The sequence below is a fragment of the Plenodomus lingam genome (genome assembly GCF_022343315.1).
Source record: "Plenodomus lingam strain CAN1 chromosome Unknown contig_5, whole genome shotgun sequence".
NCBI lineage: Eukaryota > Fungi > Ascomycota > Dothideomycetes > Pleosporales > Leptosphaeriaceae > Plenodomus > Plenodomus lingam.
In genome coordinates, this window is record NW_027093957.1 from 191703 (window position 1) to 209485 (window position 17783).

General features: G+C 49.4%; 7 protein-coding genes across 7 annotated transcripts; 4 read left to right on the plus strand and 3 right to left on the minus strand.

Annotated features, from left to right (window-relative positions):
• Positions 1 to 474: 474 nt before the first annotated feature.
• Positions 475 to 1409, plus strand: IAQ61_008711 (uncharacterized protein; the record flags this gene model as incomplete). Its single annotated transcript, XM_003836294.1, has 2 exons — positions 475 to 553; positions 607 to 1409. The coding sequence occupies 2 exons, from the start codon at positions 475 to 477 to the stop codon at positions 1407 to 1409; spliced, it is 882 nt and encodes a 293-aa protein (XP_003836342.1).
• Positions 1410 to 4746: 3337 nt separating this feature from the next.
• On the plus strand, positions 4747 to 5106 carry IAQ61_008712 (uncharacterized protein; the record flags this gene model as incomplete). Its single annotated transcript, XM_066098093.1, has 2 exons — positions 4747 to 4915; positions 4967 to 5106. Coding segments are annotated over 2 exons (309 nt in total), but the record flags the coding sequence as incomplete, so codon positions are not given.
• A 271-nt stretch (positions 5107 to 5377) lies between these two features.
• On the plus strand, positions 5378 to 7162 carry IAQ61_008713 (uncharacterized protein; the record flags this gene model as incomplete). Its single annotated transcript, XM_066098094.1, has 1 exon — positions 5378 to 7162. One exon carries the CDS (start codon positions 5378 to 5380, stop codon positions 7160 to 7162), a length of 1785 nt encoding a protein of 594 aa, XP_065951733.1.
• Positions 7163 to 8091: 929 nt separating this feature from the next.
• IAQ61_008714 (uncharacterized protein) lies at positions 8092 to 9705 on the minus strand. The gene is made up of 2 exons (XM_003836297.2): positions 9289 to 9705; positions 8092 to 9173 (listed from the first exon to the last, which is right to left on the minus strand). The coding sequence occupies exons 1-2, from the start codon at positions 9502 to 9504 to the stop codon at positions 8967 to 8969; spliced, it is 423 nt and encodes a 140-aa protein (XP_003836345.1). The 5' UTR covers positions 9505 to 9705; the 3' UTR covers positions 8092 to 8966.
• Positions 9706 to 10625: 920 nt separating this feature from the next.
• On the minus strand, positions 10626 to 13427 carry IAQ61_008715 (uncharacterized protein; the record flags this gene model as incomplete). Its single annotated transcript, XM_003836298.2, has 2 exons — positions 10626 to 12444; positions 12500 to 13427. The coding sequence occupies 2 exons, from the start codon at positions 13425 to 13427 to the stop codon at positions 10856 to 10858; spliced, it is 2517 nt and encodes an 838-aa protein (XP_003836346.1). The 3' UTR covers positions 10626 to 10855.
• Positions 13428 to 14048: 621 nt separating this feature from the next.
• On the minus strand, positions 14049 to 15143 carry IAQ61_008716 (uncharacterized protein; the record flags this gene model as incomplete). Its single annotated transcript, XM_066098095.1, has 3 exons — positions 14656 to 15143; positions 14448 to 14635; positions 14049 to 14423 (listed from the first exon to the last, which is right to left on the minus strand). Exons 1-3 carry the CDS (start codon positions 15140 to 15142, stop codon positions 14049 to 14051), a joined length of 1050 nt encoding a protein of 349 aa, XP_065951734.1. The 5' UTR covers position 15143.
• Positions 15144 to 15431: 288 nt separating this feature from the next.
• On the plus strand, positions 15432 to 15749 carry IAQ61_008717 (uncharacterized protein; the record flags this gene model as incomplete). Its single annotated transcript, XM_003836301.1, has 1 exon — positions 15432 to 15749. One exon carries the CDS (start codon positions 15432 to 15434, stop codon positions 15747 to 15749), a length of 318 nt encoding a protein of 105 aa, XP_003836349.1.
• Positions 15750 to 17783: the final 2034 nt, after the last annotated feature.

The window sequence follows — 17783 nt, forward strand, 5'->3', positions numbered from 1 at the left end:
GAGGGACCCCCGTCCAACTTGTAGACAAGTTGGACACACATTACTCGACCTTTGCAAGAATACATCCTACTCTCTGTTACCATCAGTCATTATGGAATGGGTTCGTAGAGCTGAACTCTGCTTTCGGCAATATTGTCTCCGTCTAAACCGACAACAATCGCCTTCTGGCTGATCGTGAGATGAGACGAGACCTCACGCGATGCCTTGGCGCCTCGCCAGCTCCAGACGACGTCATACCACATTGACGCTTTCTCCTGTCGGGCCCTCTAGACCTGTCACTTCCCCTCGCCTCCCTCGCGTCTAACTCAAAGGCAGCATCACACTTTATTGGCATTCTGACGTTCGATTGGGATTTTTCAGCAATCTTCCCACACGCGTTTTCGTTCATCTAACGTGTCATCATCACTCTGGGGGTTGTCTCATACCTGAGCAACCATCACTATCCATTGAACTCGCACCAAGATATTCGCGATCATGACCTCTTCCAGCTGGATCGGCGAGAGAATTCCAGTCTTGTTACGTCCATCGGTATTGCTACTGCTGTCAATATGGCGTGAGTGAAGTTCGCCAATGCCTTGTACATCAACTTTCTGACAATCACGCCAGATCACTTCATAACCATACTTGAAGTCGTCTTTGTGGAGCGCCGCCCGTTCGCAGTCTTCAACTTGAGCCAGATTCGAGGAAAGGCTTTTGCTCGTCTTTGGAAGCACAATGGCAAAGCCATGTCCGCTGAACTGCCTGGACCAACCTTTTCTCTGCTTGAAAAATGTCAGGGCGTAGTTCTCGACATCGGCCCTGGATCTGGCGAGATGCTAAAACGTTTTACCCCCGAGAACATCACTGCCCTGTATGGCATCGAGCCCGTTGAGGAACTTCATCCTCAACTATTACAGAACGCAGAGGCAGTCGGATTCGGGGACAAGTTTCATGCGCTGCTCTGCGGTGGTGAACCCGAGAGTCTCATTCCTGCTCTTCACAAGAGCGGCATCATGAGCGAGAGTGGCAAAGATGGCATGGCTTCCGATGGCCTCTTTGACGAAATTTGTTGTATTCGTGTAATGTGTGGTGTCCCGCATCTTCAGCAGACTATCAAGAATCTCTACACCCTTCTCAAGCCCGGCGGCCGCATGGTCGTCTGCGAACACGTGGTCAATCCGTGGAGGACTGAAGGCCGTCTCCTGGCCCGGCTTGCTCAGGTCGTCTACACGGTTCTCGGCTGGCCCTTTTTCCTGGGAGGCTGCGAGTTGCAGAGGAAGACGCACGATGCCCTGAGAGATGCCGGCGAGTGGGATCGATTTGACTTGAAATATTACCAGAAACAAGACGCTATTCCGTTTATCGTTGGCGAGTTGATCAAGAAGGGGGATACGATGGACAAATCGTATGCAGAGGCTGTCAAAGAATGAATGTTGGGTAATGGATGCAAGAGACACCGTATTGGCGTATATCGTGGGATGTTTACTACCGTTTCGATCAGCCTGCAATGCTAAATTTAAGTTCGCTGGAAATCAAGACTTAGGCAGAAAGAGTGTTGAAATATCAAAAGCTTAAATGCATAGCCACAAACGGCAAGATGTGGATTACTCGCCACCATGTGGAGAAATGATCAAACGAAGACCTGCAGTATTTTCTTCAGATGCCGTATCAAACGGGAAAACAAAATATTTCCACTCACTCTGTCTGAAAGCAGTGCATCGTTCAAGATACCACATCATGGCTTTTTCTAGTCCCCATGCCAAGGTGCAGATAAGGCGCATTGCGTATTGCAAACCTTATGATCTACCAGTCAAATGCATGGGAATATCCTCACAGGAATATATCCTCCCGTGAATATCTATATACAAATATCCTTATATAGAATTTCCTTAGACAAGAGTCCTTGTGCCAAAATCTTTATGCCAAAATCTTTATACTAAAATCTTTATACCAAAATCTTTATACCAAAATCTTTATACCAAAATGCCCACAATAATACTGTTGCAATCTACTACTCATCCATACATCCTCCTGTGACGCCCCTTCGGTCCTCCAATAATGTGCACCCACGCGCCCTTCGAAACCGCCGGCTTCTCATAAATCAATTCTAGTCCCGTTGACATAGGCGAGTTTCAACTAGATCACGGCATCTGACTGTGTTGTGGCCATGGTGTGTAACATGATCAGTCCAGAGTAAGATCTTGGAAGCCAATTATCCTTGTTCTTAGTGGGCCGTGTACTTTACTCAACGTAAATCGTACAAGGTACACCGTATTGTGGAAGCGGTGAGAGGGAATTGATTTATGGATTTGGCCTGTTGCGCTGATTTTCATCCTGCATCATATCATTGATATACCTTTTAGATTCTTTCAAGCTATTGTATGCAAAGATGCGCATCTCCCCCTGTTTTGATTCTCCTTACGGATATTGGCAGTGTTCACGTTAAAGCACAATGTGAAGGCATAGAAATGTGTTGGCGGTATGTTCTAGTATCTGAGTCTTTACTTGAACTACTGATTCAGTGTAGCGGAATGTAGTATCACTACTCAGTGCTGTCCGTGTGATTCTGAATCAGATCACAAGTTAACATGTGTGAAGACTAGGTAGTAATTCCCCTTTTTGTTAGTATCGGCCCTGTTTTATTGTGTGTGTGTGTGTGTGTATGAGCTTTCCTTTTGCTAAACAGGCGTGCAGGGGAACCACATACTTGGGGATGGTGGCCACTGGTGACAGTTCCGGAAGATGCCAATAGGGCATTCAACTATGCTAGTAGGTTCATCACGTCAGTCAGATAATTCCACTTCCCTAAAGTTTGCATCTCCTGTAAATTCATTTTACGAACAGATCCTGTATGTAGCTGCGCATAGAGATAGTGTGCGTAGTCACTGGACTTGGGGGCGTGGGCCTTGGCTGGTCTGACACGAGATTCAAAAGCTAACCAGCACTGTCCCTGGTGGGCCTCGTTATACTCAGCAAACTACAGGGTAGAATCGTCAAGGAAGGTGTTGATTTTAGATGTAATTGCGCAAGTCTGCCCTTTTCTTGGTGGATCTTATGCGTACTTCGCAGATTGCACGGTAGAAAGAAGCGGTAGGGGAATTTCTATATATTTGCTGGCTCTATTGCGCTGCCTTTCATTCCCTATCACTATTACAACCTTCTACTTCCTTTGAACTTTCTCACTAGATAAAGATGCGCATGTCTCCGACTCTGGTTCTCTTCATGGCCGTTGGCAGTGCATGGGGCGAAAGAACGCCATGTGGGATTGGGCAACAAGGCCTTGACGGTATGGCTTCATTCCACTATAGTATTCAAGTCTTACTTCGAGATACTACCACAGTAAATTCACCCTATAATAGTGTACTTCGAACCAAGACTGTTGCCCGTGTGACTCGCAATTAGCTCATGGTTTAGCATGCTGTGGTGAATGTAAGTAACTTTTTTTCACAGACCCTGTATCACTGTGTGTACAAGCTTTCACTTTGCGAAGATAGCCTGCAGACGATTAGAAACCAGCATATGGAGTGAACAGTGCGGTCTTATACTTTACGAGGATCCAGAATGCCGATGATATTTAATTAAGCCAGGAGATTATACCTTACATGCAGCTACACTTTAATAACATGTATTGTAGGCTTACAAATATGATAGCTAGGTGTAGCTATTAAATTCCAAAATCGCAATACAGTGAATTTCAGCCTATATAGATTGATCAATGTGTTTACTAATTAATGGTTTGATATACACTAGAGTTTCAAGATGCTTCTATCTCTCCTAGCTATCATCAGATTGCAATTTACAATTACTTCCTTGTTTACTGGAGATAGAATCATTACTATAACATTTGCTTTGCAATGTGATCTTAGGGTACTATGAAGTTCAAACTAGCATTGTATTGACGCGTTAGTGGTTACGTGTCTGTACAAACAATTAACACTGGTAGTCTACATCCAAGAAACTCTGCTACATAGCTTTCTATCGAAAGGCCTGATCACTGGGCTCATGAATTATTCAGGAGATAGATTATTTGATTGAAACTATCAAGAAAGAGCTCGAATGAATAGGGCCTAACGCTTGACACCTAGATGCTCTCAATTAGTATATGCATGCTCTCTAAGGTGAAACGAGCTCTATTTGACTTGATGGCCGTGTCGGTCACGAGCTGGCAGTGATTTCTTAGGTACAAGGACCCCCTGGCCTATTACGGTAACCGAGGAATCACAGTGCCGTTGTGATCTTCTGCAACACTTTCTTTCCGTCGTTTATTTTCAAGCTACTTGCCGCCAAGCGACTGTTTCTCCGCTGGCGAGGAACTAGCCAGCAAACTAGACACGCAATTGACCAGAGGCATCAATATCATCGCTTGTAGCTCAGCAATGTTGTTTAAGGATAGAGTTGGTTTGTTTTGTTTTTACTAATTTGGAGCCGTTGCTTGCTAGAGAAGGCCATTTGTTTCCTTGGGCAAATCAAACCAGCCAGACCGCTCCCTCGTGAAACACAGACAGCAGATTCGCAAGTGCGGATGATGTTCTTGAAGTTAAGTGTCTTGGAAATTCTGTTGTTATCTACTAATACTGCCTAGCTATGAATTCATGTAAGCGAACTAGTCTTCTAGCAACTGTGATATCTGTATTGGATTCTGTCTCTGCTCTACCTGTCCGCGAGATAACCATTGTAGTTCCAGTTCTGGGCTTGCTCGTGTTCCTAGTCCACAGACCACGGTAGCGAGGCGATACAAAAATGGACAAACTACCTGTCAGAGCTTAGGCACGGAGCCCCCGTTCAGGAAGCACCGTCTACAAAACGGCTCGGCAACCCCGTAGACACTACACCACGTGTCTGAACGAGGACAAAATGTCGGCATTGTTCCTCGTATCGCTGAATCGCGCTAGCGCGTGTGGCGTATATTCTTTTCAATTTCGAGCTGAGGAGCCTTGTACATCATCCTTTTGGCGTCTAGCACGCGGCTAGAACACCACCCAGCTAGGCCTGATACAGAAGCGAGGATGTTCTCGACGAGGCTACGATATTCATACCTTTCGATCTTTCAATGCCATGGCTCGCGTCAACGAGCAGCGTAGCCTGATTGACGATGAGGCGCGCTTGGGATACCGTGGAAATCTGTAGGGCTTCAGCGTTTAAGGCGAGCAATGCTTTCTTGGGCGGTCACTTAAAAGACTGGTCTTGACTCTTTCTTAATTATGTTGGGCATCAGACGCATTTCACCTTTTGTCAAGATTATTTTGTGGAAGCTTCGTCTTTGAAATCGGTGCCTTTCTCAAATACATCGTTCTGAGGCTAGAATTTAGTATAATACAGACAATATGCGTATAGCTGTAATCTGTGCTCTTGCAGCTCTCGCAACTGTTTCCGCTCGGTCAGTGAGTACAACTGCAAGATGCGGTCCAAATCATCGTGGCCTGACCTGTGCCGGGTCCATCTTTGGGAATTGTTGTTCAAAGTAAGTCAACACCAGGCATATATTGCATCGTTTGCTAACAATAATAGGTACGGCTACTGTGGAAATGATTCGAACTACTGCTCTCTAAAGAACGGCTGCCAGACAGGTTATGGCCAGTGCAACCAGAACCCACCTAAGACCGGTGTCATTTCTCGAGACGGCTCATGCGGTGGTCACAAAGGATATACTTGCAAGGGCAGCAAACACGGCGACTGCTGTAGTCAATACGGTTACTGTGGTTCGAAGACAGCCTATTGTGGCGCTGGCTGCAATGCGAAGTTTGGTTTTTGCTCCAGTGTACAATCATCTTCTCGAGCCATGTCGCCATCTAGGACCTCTACTCGCTCCAATCCTACTGCCAGCACGAGCTCGCGCTGTTCATCTGCCACGGCTGCTTCTTCGACGCCAAAGATATCCACTAACAATCGCTGTGGGTATGGAAACGGCATCGCTCCGAAATACTGGGGACAGACCTGCCCGTCGAGCAAATGCTGCTCTCAGTATGGATGGTGTGGGAGGGCGGACAGTTACTGCGAAGTAAAGTGTCAGTCTGCATTCGGGAAGTGTGACAGCAAGCCTTATTCCATCCGTTCTTCGTACGTTGTTTCTATGACAAAATTTCCTTCGTCAGGATTAGTCTCGTCCAGCACGAGTCGCACTTCATCGACAAGCTCCTCACGAATGTCATCATCCACGTCCACCCCATCATCTATCGCCCTGACTACCTCAGCCAGCACATGGAGTCAGTCGTCTTTCACGGGCATATCCGGCCCCTCCACTTCAAGCGGTGCTAGCAATTCCGTAACATCGTCCTCGAGCTCAGTGAGCTCGTCTGATCTCCCTTCTATGGCTTCCTCAAGCAGCATTCTCAGCAGTGCATCGAGCCCTATGGCTGCCACTAGCTCTTCATCATCCATGGCCAGCGCTTCATCCAGTAGCTCTGATATGACCATCAGCCCATCCACAGCAACCACAAGTATCGCCTCTAGCTCATCGAACGAAGCCAGCAGTCTTTCATCAGCAACACCCAGCTCATCCGACCTGGCCTCCATCTCCTCCTCAGCCGCATCCACGACTCCCCCAACCACCACAACCTCTTCCCTAGCCTCCACCTCCAGCACACCCTCGACACCCTCAACTCAGCCCTGCTTCGCCGCACCAACAGAATACCTCACCAACCCCGGCTTCGAAATCACCACCCGCGGCTCCTACCGCAACCCCTGGACAGACTCCCAAACCGGCACCGCATACACCTTCGACCGCGCCGAAGGCTCAGACGTCTACTACTCAATCTACACCCGCAACGACAACAACTTCCGCACCTACTTCGGCACCACCATGGCCGGCAACACCGGCGCTCAAAGCAGCACCCTCGTTCTCACACAGACACTCGCCGTCCCACCGGGCACTCGCGTCAGCGTTACAGCATGGGTCAAGTCGCTGCGCGACGCGTCCACGGACCCGTTCAGCATGGCCCTGTATTTCGACGACGAGGTGGTGGACACGTACAGTCCGACGCAGGAGCAGCGTGGGGTGTGGGTGCAGATTGGGACGACGGATTTGGCGCAGGCGGTGGTTGTGGGGACGGGGAGGACTCATCGGGTTGCGCTTGGGGTTACGACGGAGGGTTACGCAGACAAGGACATTTTTGCTGCCGATGACTTTTCGGTTACGGCTGTGGCTGGGGCTGGGGATGTGTCTGTTTGTGCGGTTGGGGGGTAGTTTGGGGTTTGGGTGGGTGGGTTGGATGGGGATGTGTTGGTGATGATGATGATGATGATGATGATGATAAGTATGCACTGTATAATTTTTTATAGATGTAATGTTTTTTAAATAACTTAATCGCACAATAGCTCTAAAAAAAGGTATATTTAGTTTAATGCTCACTACTGTATTATAAACCCTAAATTACAACGCTGGTAGCCAACCTTGTACGCAAGGGCAACAAAGCAAAAATCAACCCATACACATTTCTTCCCCACCACCGTCCATCGCCCATAACGTCGACGCAACAAAACCCTCCTCTTTCCCATCTCATCCACTGCGCCACCAATACACTCCATCATCCCCAAAGCCTCCCTCCCGCATCACAACCCCACACCCCTCCTCACCACCCACCAACCCACACCCCACCAGCAACAAACCCACACCCATCCAATCCATCCACACATACAACGCGCAAACCTCTCCACTCCCCCAACAGCACACACGCACATAATCTCACGTCGCACACCAGCCAGGCCCGGGGCGCAAAAACATACCGTATCGTACGGTACCGGTAACACCGCTCGCTCCCTGGCTACGGGATCCGGGTGCCATGACACAGTATGCGCATCATTCTGCCTGTAGGTAGGTAGTACCAGGGCGCAATAAGCGGCGGCGTGCGCGGCAGCGTAGATGGTCAAGGAGATGTTTGTTGGACTTTAGTATTACAAGTTGTGGATGAGTTGGGATGGGTTTGGGTTGGTCTTGCGCGGCCGGTGGCTTGTAGGTCGGTAGGAGTGGTGGAATGTGGGGCGCTAGGTCGGGGAGGAGAGGGGGAATTGGGGCTGGAGCTGGAGTTGGAGCGATGGGTTCCCGCTCCCGCTGCAGGTAGGTAGGCAGATGTGGGGAAGACTGGGCGAGGGGAAAGATGGGGGGATGGTGTGGAGACGACATGTAGCGGGTTAGATTGGGTGATGGGGGTCTGTGTTTAACTAGGGAGTGGATTGATTCCTAAACAGGTGAAACAGTCACCTGTAATCCCCATCCTTCTTCATGCTCGTGTAACCCACGCATTTCCAACGGGAGCGAAAAAGTGCCGTTTGAAGGTTTTCTCGCGGGCAAGTACCATAGGCAAGGGGACAACACGATGGGGTGGGGAGGGAGAAGATTGTGCAGATACCGAATGGACATGTACCTGCAGTAGATGGGTAGGAAAAGCGGTATGCGATTCCTGCAGCGTCGATCGAATCCTAGAGGTTGTTCTACTCTACTGTATGTTTGTTGTAATTGCGGGAGCCTGCAGTTGGCACGTAGCAACTATAGCGATTTTGCCCAATCCCAGTGTAACACGGCAAACGCGGAGCAAGGACAATATGAAACGTACCAAGTGACAAACAGAATAGCGATTAGAGGGAGGCAGGTTTGGGATTAAGTCAACCCCTAACGTAGCACCCCGCAAAAGAAAAGACAGAACAGAAACCTCATGGTTCGGTAAAAGTGGAATGAATTAAAAAAACGCCGCGTAGCCGTGAGGCTTTTCTCCAATTTATCGTTGGATCATGTGTTTCCTAGTATTTTCCCATTTGCCGCGAGGCTTTTCCATTCTTACTAGATAAGCGTAGAGTGTCCGTGGGGACAGAGTATATATATGGGGTGTGTGTGTGTGTCGTGTCGTAATCGTAGCGTGCGCAAGAGGAGAGAGAGAGAGAGAGAGAGAGAGAGAATGTGTGTGTGTGTGTAAGAGAGAGGTAGAGTTGTGGATTGCCGGGTAGAGGTTCTGTGGAACTGAAAACTACGCTTGCATAGTCCCAGCATGGTGGTTTCATATCCGGCGGTCCAAGTGGGCAACGCGCGACTTGAAGCCTTTAACGATTTCCCCAATCCGACGCACCTTGTCGAATTCGACTTCCAGCTGGTCGATTTCGCTCAGGATGGCTCGGAAGCGGGCGATTTCTGCGTCTGCCATTTGAATCGCGTTACCAGCTCGGTCGTACTGGACTTGGGTTGCCGTTTGGGTTTGTTGCGAGAGCTGGGGGAGGGTGGAGTGGGGTGGTCAGTTTCATGTCCACCAGAGGTATATGGAGAAGGACCAGTTCAAAGTCCGCATGAGAGGGAGGGATGCAGCATCTACAATGTGTACTTACATACTGCCATCGCTGCTGTATCGAGTACATCAGCCGATCAAAATGGGCGCTGAGCGCCTGCAAACTCGAAGGATCCAGGAGGAGACGGCCCTGGCTAGAGGCGTGGGAAGCGGCGCGACTGGAATGGCTGCCCTGCTGGCTTGCGACAATTTGTTGCTGGAGGAATCTGCTCTCGCTCGAGTTGAGGCCCAGGTCAGACACTGGGATGGCGGACATGTGCACATTATACAAAAATCATAGTGTCGGAATGGCGCTCTCCTTGGGTCCCGGGAGTGCAACAATGACAACACGGATGCAGGCTAGCTGAGGTTGTACTGGCTGGGGAGATGGCGGTTGCACGGTTACGGTACAGCAGCCAAAAAAGGACGAGGGAGGATTGGGAAGAAGGGGGGGGGGGCGTAGGGAGAAGAGAGAGAGAGAGAGAGAGAGAGAGATGCAGACTGCCTCGCTGTTGACTGAGACGAGAGAAGACGGCCAGCGCGACGCGGGTGAGCTTGACGTTGCCAAGCGGCATTCATTCGTCCAAAAGCATGTCGACCAAACCAACACCAATAATGGCCGCCCATTGTATACACACACCCTCTCCTCCTGGCCACATGCAGCCCTATTTACCGCCCGCGTTGCGCCGGTCGGGCAGTCCTTCCTTTGATGCTGCATTGACCGCTGCACAACGCTTCCACCGGGCGCGTTGCATCTCGCGTGGAGAGGATGATCAACCAAGTCCTCGCCTGCGAGCCTACGAGTCAACACACTCATGCCACTGTTTCTCTTTGCTTCTTGCCCTTTGTACCACCACCCTCTGCTGTGCCGCACAGAAACCATCGGACTCTTCCCCCCGTTCAGGCCCGGGACACTTGACCCGTCTGCACACCCAGAGCATTCTCCGGACCGGGGGGTGGGTGTGGTAGGCGTCATGCCGCGAGAGCTGACGGATGAATAGACTGACCCCCTCCATGCGAGCTGGCGGGGTATTCCTGGCAAGCCTTGGAGGGACCCTATGGAGAAGGTGACAGTGACGTCTGGGAGTGGCTGGGAGGGTGCCCTCAATTGGACACTTTGTCCGTCACGTCACAGAGACGGATCACTTTCTCCCTGTCAAAGTCGAGTGATGTGTGCCGAGGTAGCTTCATCTGCTTGCTTTGGCACAGCCAGGGGTACATTGTCATTGCCATAGGCCCTTCGATGCCTGGAGCGGATTAGAGTTTGCGCGAGCATTAGGTTGATGTGTTCGGCTTCTCCCGCCATTCCAGTGCCAAAGGCGCTGCATGAAAGTGGATGCATGCTTAGCTAAGATCTATCACAATCACCTTATATCGAATGTCGACGATCTTCATTTCATCGGATTCGATGGTCTAGAATGGCTATTGGCTACAGCTAATCGACCGATAGGCACAACAGTATCGCTAGTTGCAAAGGAGCATCACAGCTCGGTCTCTCTTCCGTGCTAACTTGCATGTAAAGGAAAGAACAAGAAGAAAAGGGGTATATACACCAAACCATAAACCACGCTATGCACAGGTACGAAAAAAACATAGGGCCAATGGCCCCAAGCGATCGAGGTAACGATCTACAACGCATAGTTTTCCGTGTGCAGGAAGATCTCATCACGATCACTCTTACTCCATACGGATCGCTGGAGATCTGCAACTGTCTCACTGACACTGATGCGCATCGTGGGCGGACCACATACAAAGACGCACGTCCGCCTACCAAAGTCCTTGCTCAAAGCCCGAAGCAGATACGGTATATCCGGACGTCCATACTCGGTACTCCAACCATCCTTCTTCTTGACGGCGGCGGGTAAAAACGCAAAACGCATCAGGTTCTTTTGGAATTCAGTGGGTGTCGAGGGGAATCCAAAGTCAAAGCCCGCCCCAGCTTCACCCGGATCTTGCGAGATTCCTGGGTTGATGGCGCCAGAGCCTGCGGACACTGCCTGCGAAATGTCGAGCGAGAGGTTTCGCTGTTGGCGTCGAGCGCCAAATCCTTGAGGTACTGGAGCAATAACATCGGGATTCGAGTTGTCCGATGACTCTGAATGCCAGCTACTCTGGTAGCTTTGACGTGGGGGCGCGAGGTGGCCTTTATTGATGGGCACCATGTGCGCTTGTGGGAGCGCAGTGATGCTATCTTCATTCTCGCGACGAAGTTCAGACTCCTTTTCTGGATCGCCTTGCGCTTCATCACGGATTAGTGCCGAGTGACGCTTCGACGAAATACCCGAAAGTCGATTGTCGGCAATATTTTGAAAAGCGCCATTAACTTTATCATGAAAGTATAGTGATACTGGACGAGTCGGCGTTTTTGCGCTCACGAGTGCGCCACCAGCGTTCCGCTTCGCAGCTGTTATGTAGAACTGACATTGCACTGACTCCGGGGGCGCATATTCTCGGCAAATTCGCAGCTCTTCCTTGAACCATTCCATGGTTTCCGGACGTTTGAGTGCCCAGATGACGTGAATCTTCCTGGTCACTGCTTTGCCGTCGCGCATCTTCTTGATGAGAGACAGGATCTGCGAGACGATGGCCGTGATACCACTACCCCCTGCAATAAGCACAACATCGTCAAAGGCTTCTATACGCCGTTGCATGCCTCCGTACGGACCATCTACAAAAGCGCGATATGTATGCCACGGGCCATGCTCGAGAGCTTTTTGAAGTACCTTCTTGGTGAAGCCTCCAAATGGGCGGAATACTAGGACCATGTCCTTGTAGCCCTCACCATATTCCGAAGGGAAGTCTTCACTACATAGAGAAGCGATGGTGAATGGGTGATTTTCAAAGACCGAGATGCCAGGCATGCGCAAGTAGACATATTGGCCAGGCCTCCACTTCATTTGAGTGGGAATGGTTATCTTGATGGCATTCTCTGGCAGCAGAGTTACAGCAGCTTCGTCGCCAATGAGCCATGAGATTCGTGCAGGCCGAGTCCAGTTGAGATAGAAGAGTCGCAGAAAGTAGGAGAGAAGCCAGATGCCCACTGTTGACAGAAGGTAGTGCCATGATGTGAGGTAGTTGTTGCAGTGCCAGAACATCATGCCGAGGAAGACGATAGCAACAGGGACATGGAGCGCTACAAAGAGTTCGTACATTCGATGCCGGAGAGGCGCTATCGAGTGGCCGCAGAGAAAGCATAATGGTACGAGAGCAGCGATGCCTATGTAGATGTCAACGACAAAACCTTGCCGGTTCGTTAATGCAATAGGACATACCAGAGCCGTAGATGTACAACCCCTCTCTCTGTTGGAACAACGCCTCAAAGCTTTTTCGCGCACCCTTCTCCCAGACTGGAGTGATGTAGAAAGGTACTGTATGCAAGATACTCAGAATGAGGCAGATGTAAGCAGCCCACCGATGAAGGACATTCAGACGCTCATGGCTAATACCAGTCACCATGGATATGAGATTGGCTTTGGTCGCAAGAGCAATGATCCATGGCAGTAACGCGACAGCCATCATGCCGGATCGAACAGCCAGGGGGGGTGATCCATAGGCGATGCTATCCCAGAACAGAGGCTGCGGAACAGTACAATAGAGAACGCCCACAAGCAGGGCTAAGAGTACAACCACGATGACGCTCAACGATGGGAACACAATGGGTCTCCATCCTTTCTTGATACTGATCTGGCGGACCGGTCGATAAAAGATGAATCGGAAGAGGGCGACCAGGTTGTTAATCGGGCCAACAGAAGAGACACTGGATTGCGTCTTGGGCGCGCTAGGTAGCGGGCCTTCGCGGGGAAAGAACTTCATGGTGGACTTGTCAGTATCAAGTACTGACAGCTCGTAGTCTGTGTCGGGAGAGGATGTCGTTGAGGATTGTAATACCTCTTCTTGGTGCAGTGCTGTCCGGATTTTATCTGTGAACAAGTGATAATATCGCATAGACGCCGCGAAGACCAGCAGAGGTATGCAGAAGTAGACGTATGCCAGCGCATACTTCCCGCTCTGGTTCCATGGATCTACCGTATTGGCTTCAATCAAGCCAGCCGGACTCGAGCTGTTGAACGGTATATTCACACGTCGAAGCAGCGAGGAGACCGTCTGCGCCAGGTCTCGCTCGGCGTGCGATGCAGCTACACCGACTTGACTCAAAGCCACGCTCGTCCGTTGCACCAGTGCCCCCGGAAGTGCTGGCATACTGAAATCGGAGAATTGAGTATTGCGACAATCGGGCAAGTGAGATGGTCTTGTTATACACCGCTGCCAGCAAAAGCTGGACCACAACGTGGAGGCGTACTATGCCGGTAGGAATTGATTTTGGGGAAGCGATTGCTTAAGAAACATCCGGGGAGCCGATCCTACATGGATACAAGGATATAGCCGTGTTGGTGATGATGCGCTGTGAAGCTGCACGGGGTATTCCTTCCAGGGTCGATGTTGCGCAGTGGCGTAGATATCGTGTAGCGACGGATTCGCTCCCACTTTTGTTCCCCTTGCGAATCGATGTGATTGATGAGATAGTGCTACGGCGACACGGCAACGGAAAGACGTGCGACACGGTGGATGCGTCTGCGGATCAGATACGGTGCGTGAGCAGCAGCAGGCTTGTTCCTTATGCTCCTTGCATCAGTGGAGTGTGGGTTGCAAGCAGGGATCCGAGGACGGTATAGTGGCAGCAAATGGAAGATGATTCCCTACCGCTCACCAACAGAAGGCTATTGGGCCAAGAGGTGATGGCCAGGCAAAAAACAGGGACCCGGAAGGAGAATGAAGAGCCAAAAAGCGCCATCACAATGGCGACCTGCATTAACGACGAGTTCATATATCGGAGGGCTTGACAAGCGGCGTTGTGCATTGCATGTCATGCGGGATCCGGGCTGTGACTGGTGAGTAGCGGCCGTCAAGGAAGCGATCCAGCCTGGGTTCTGCCCATTCAAGCGGGAGCCGCTGTCGGTTAGGGCGGGTTTGCACTTTTGCACTCTCGAAGTCGATTCCACTGCCCGTTTTCTGGCTTGCATCTTTCCGCAAGGGCATCTCAGGTGGTTGTACGGCATCGCAAGATAGCCCAATCTCTTCTATTCTCATCCTCTGTCTGATGTGAGACATGTCATCTGAGGACTTGGAAGAAGATGGTAGCCATCGCGATGACGAGCTGGACACGGCCTGAGGAGAGTACAAACGAAGATCGGCCACCTCGGGGTGTCACGACCGAATCACACCGTTGCTCGGTCGCCAACAGTCAGTCGTTAGTGTGGTGCTTTGATCCGTTTCTTGACTATGCATGACATATCCCAACTTTCTTTCTTTCTTTCTTTCTTTCTTTCTTTCTTTCTTTCTTTCGTTCGTTCGTTCGTTCGCATGACTCCCCAAGTTGACGAATCGGACAGTTGAAGTGACTGGCAAGACTAGAGTAGCAGCGATGCACAGGAGGTGAGCCGGGTGTGGAGCGGGGTCGGGCTGAAGGAGTGAAAGCATTGGAGTGCTGAGTGGTTGTCGAGGGACTTGTAGCCGCCGACCATCCCAAACGGGACTAGCACGTGGTCAAGCTTTCCATGGCCCGGCCCATTCCCCGTCACTTGTTCCTTCGCTGGCTTGTCAACTACACATGTGGAAAATGCGCCAGCAACCAAGAACAGGACTGACTCGGGGGTGTTCCCTTTGCCATTGACGACACTGGACAGACTGGACAGTGGTGGCGAGGCATTGAGAAGGGCATGAGGGATGTGGCCATTAGTGTGGACCGGCCCTCCCTCCCGAGCCATCACACAAGTGACAATGCTGCTGGCTGCTGATACTCTATAGGTACACCACAAAGCGACCCGCTTTGAGCCCATGGGTTTGTCGATCTCGACCTCAGATTCGTCAGATAAGCATGATCGGATCACAGTCCGGCATCTCTTGTCAACATCCATCCTGGAAAGTACTCAATGCCATTCCAACGTTGCACCTCATAGTCGCCCACTGTTTCGCTTCCTCTTTTGGACCGCAAATCGCCTCAATATCACATCGGCAGCGGCCTACTCTACTTGCTACCTAGTCGACCAGTCCCACGATTAGCATCAGTAAACACGCAAACAATCAATCCATCTCGACCAGCGCCCAGGCGGCCAGTGACCCCTTTCCTGGCCCTGCCCCGCACATCAACCTGTGCATGGAATGCCTAACCGCCAGCCCTACAACCCTTTGCCCTACGCCGCAAGCATGATAGAAGAAGTCGCGGGTGTCCAAACTGCCGGATCATCAGGCACAGTTGAGCTTCCAGACGTGTTACGCGCTGACAGGTCGGGGGCTGCAACTCTAATTGAACGTGATGGGCTGCATCGGGGCGGTGGCGATATGGAGACTGCGACTCCGATCGTGCAGCTGGCGGGTCTGGAGACCATCAGCGCTTGGATAAATCTCGTGGGCGTTGGCGTCTCAATGGGTCGCAAGGCGTCTGGAGAATGCAGATGCAGATGCAGCCATCTGGACGGCACCGAGCGACTGGTACTGAGACGCAGATTCCCTATCGTCGAGTGACTCGAAGCCAAATGTCTCACCTCCTTACCAACACATTGGCCCCGGTATGTCGCAAGCACACACATATCCCACACCGATGTCACCACTGAAGTTGCCCAACTCTCAACCTTTCCTGCACTCTAACAGGCTCCCTCTTAACTCAAGTATGCACATCAAATAACCCCACATCTACTCCACTAGATACCATCTGTGCCGCAAATTTACCCAAGCTGACCCGACCTGACGTGCATGACATCCCAAACATTTCCAACAAAACATCCGCCGAATCAGAAACCTCAGGCCACAAACCAAGCTAGGCCGCATCTGCACACTGGTTTATTCCCCCATTGGCAATGGTGTCTCCCCCTCTACCATACTAGTTATCTCGGCTAGTTTGAGGATCACGTTACTTGTCTTGTGCTATGAAAATAGCCAGGATGTAGCAGTGGCAAATCACATGATACTCAAACTACCCGAGCGCATGAGTTACTCTCCAAAAACAAAGAATCTTAACTCACATCACCGCCGCGCATCCATCATCTCCCTTCCGCACAGTACGGTACTCACCACATCCCCTACTACCCCGACCAACCCCCCCAATCCCCAACACAAAACACAAACACACACAAAAACAGCACCCAACCCTCTCCTCCCACAGCGTCAGCAGCAAATACCTGTTGAAGGAAATGGCGATGTGTGTAACGACTCAGGTAGGTAGGGCATCCAAAAGGTATCCTATACAACTCAAAGGCATATGGGAGTGCGCGTCTGTACGGAAAAGGATAAGATTCCTACACTTATAGGTCTTGTACAAAAGGATAAGAAGAACATGCTTATCCTAACTATAGGCGAGCTATTCTCTATATATATTAGTAAGTTAGGCCTTTATTAGGCCTAACTTAGTATAGAATAATAGGTAGGTAATTCTACCTTATTATTACACTACCCCCTCCTATAGAGAAAGGATAGTCTCTATCCTTAGGATTAGGTTTAGATCCCTTATTAAAGAAGAGCTTTTTGCAAAATAAATCTACCTTTACCTCTACCTTTACCTTTACTTCTTCTTCCTAGGGTATAGACCCCTATCCTTAGCCTACCTATAACTAGCCCTTTACCTACTAACTTTCTTATTCCTATATCCCTAATTTTTTAATTATTTAACCTAATCTATTTAAAATCTAGTAAGTATTTAATCTATATAATTAAATAGTTACTAATCTAAATTAGAACCTTTAGCTATACTAGTACTAGTACTACTAGAAGTTCTCCCTATTACTTATTACGCTCTCTATATAAGAGTAGTTAGGGCTTTAGCTAAGGGTAGGTTTAATAATTTTAATTTTAAGTTAAAGAATTCTAAGAAGTGCTAGTACTATATCTCTTAGAATAAGTATTATAATCTAGTAAGTATCTAAGTCTAATAGGGTTCCTTTACTAATCCTAGTAGATTCCTTCTTTTATTAGCTAAGAGTACTCTGCCCTTAGGGGTGCCCTAGAAGAGTACTATAGCCTAATAGGAAACCCTACTAAAGGGGATAAGGATAAAGAGGCTATAGTTGCTTATTAGAAGGATATTAAATAGTTTAAGGCTACTATTTAAGAAACTACTTAAAACCTAGCTAAGTGCGTTACTATTACTAATACTTAGACTAAGGGTATAGAAGCTACTAAAATCCTTATAGCTACCTATTATACTACTATATCTAATTTATATTAGCTTTAGAATAGTATCTATAAGATAGTCTTAGTAGTTAGGGGCTTAATAAGGGCTATTAATAAACTTAAGGAGGAATTAGCACTAAATTAGGAGGCAACCTTCCTAGTATAGGCTAAGATAAAAGTGTTCTATAAGAAGGAGTCTAAATTAGTCCTAGCTTCTACTACTACTCCTACACCTACTCTAATCCCTGCTATACTAGTTATCTAGAAGCTAGTAAAGAAGGATAGTCTAGGCGCTATCTTAGCTAATATAGAGTCTAAACTAGGTTCTAATAGAGAGATAGATATAGAATAAAGAGGTTTCCTAGGGGTAGTATCCTAGGAACCTTAAAGGTT

Bases quoted from the DNA above. Each gene is read 5' to 3' on its own strand.
- IAQ61_008714 (XM_003836297.2), bottom strand. From the start codon at position 9,504: ATGTCCGCCATCCCAGTGTCTGACCTGGGCCTCAACTCGAGCGAGAGC. The intron at 9,174-9,288 runs GTAAGTACACAT...ACCCTCCCCCAG, and splicing joins TACAGCAGCGATGGCAGTAT to CTCTCGCAACAAACCCAAAC.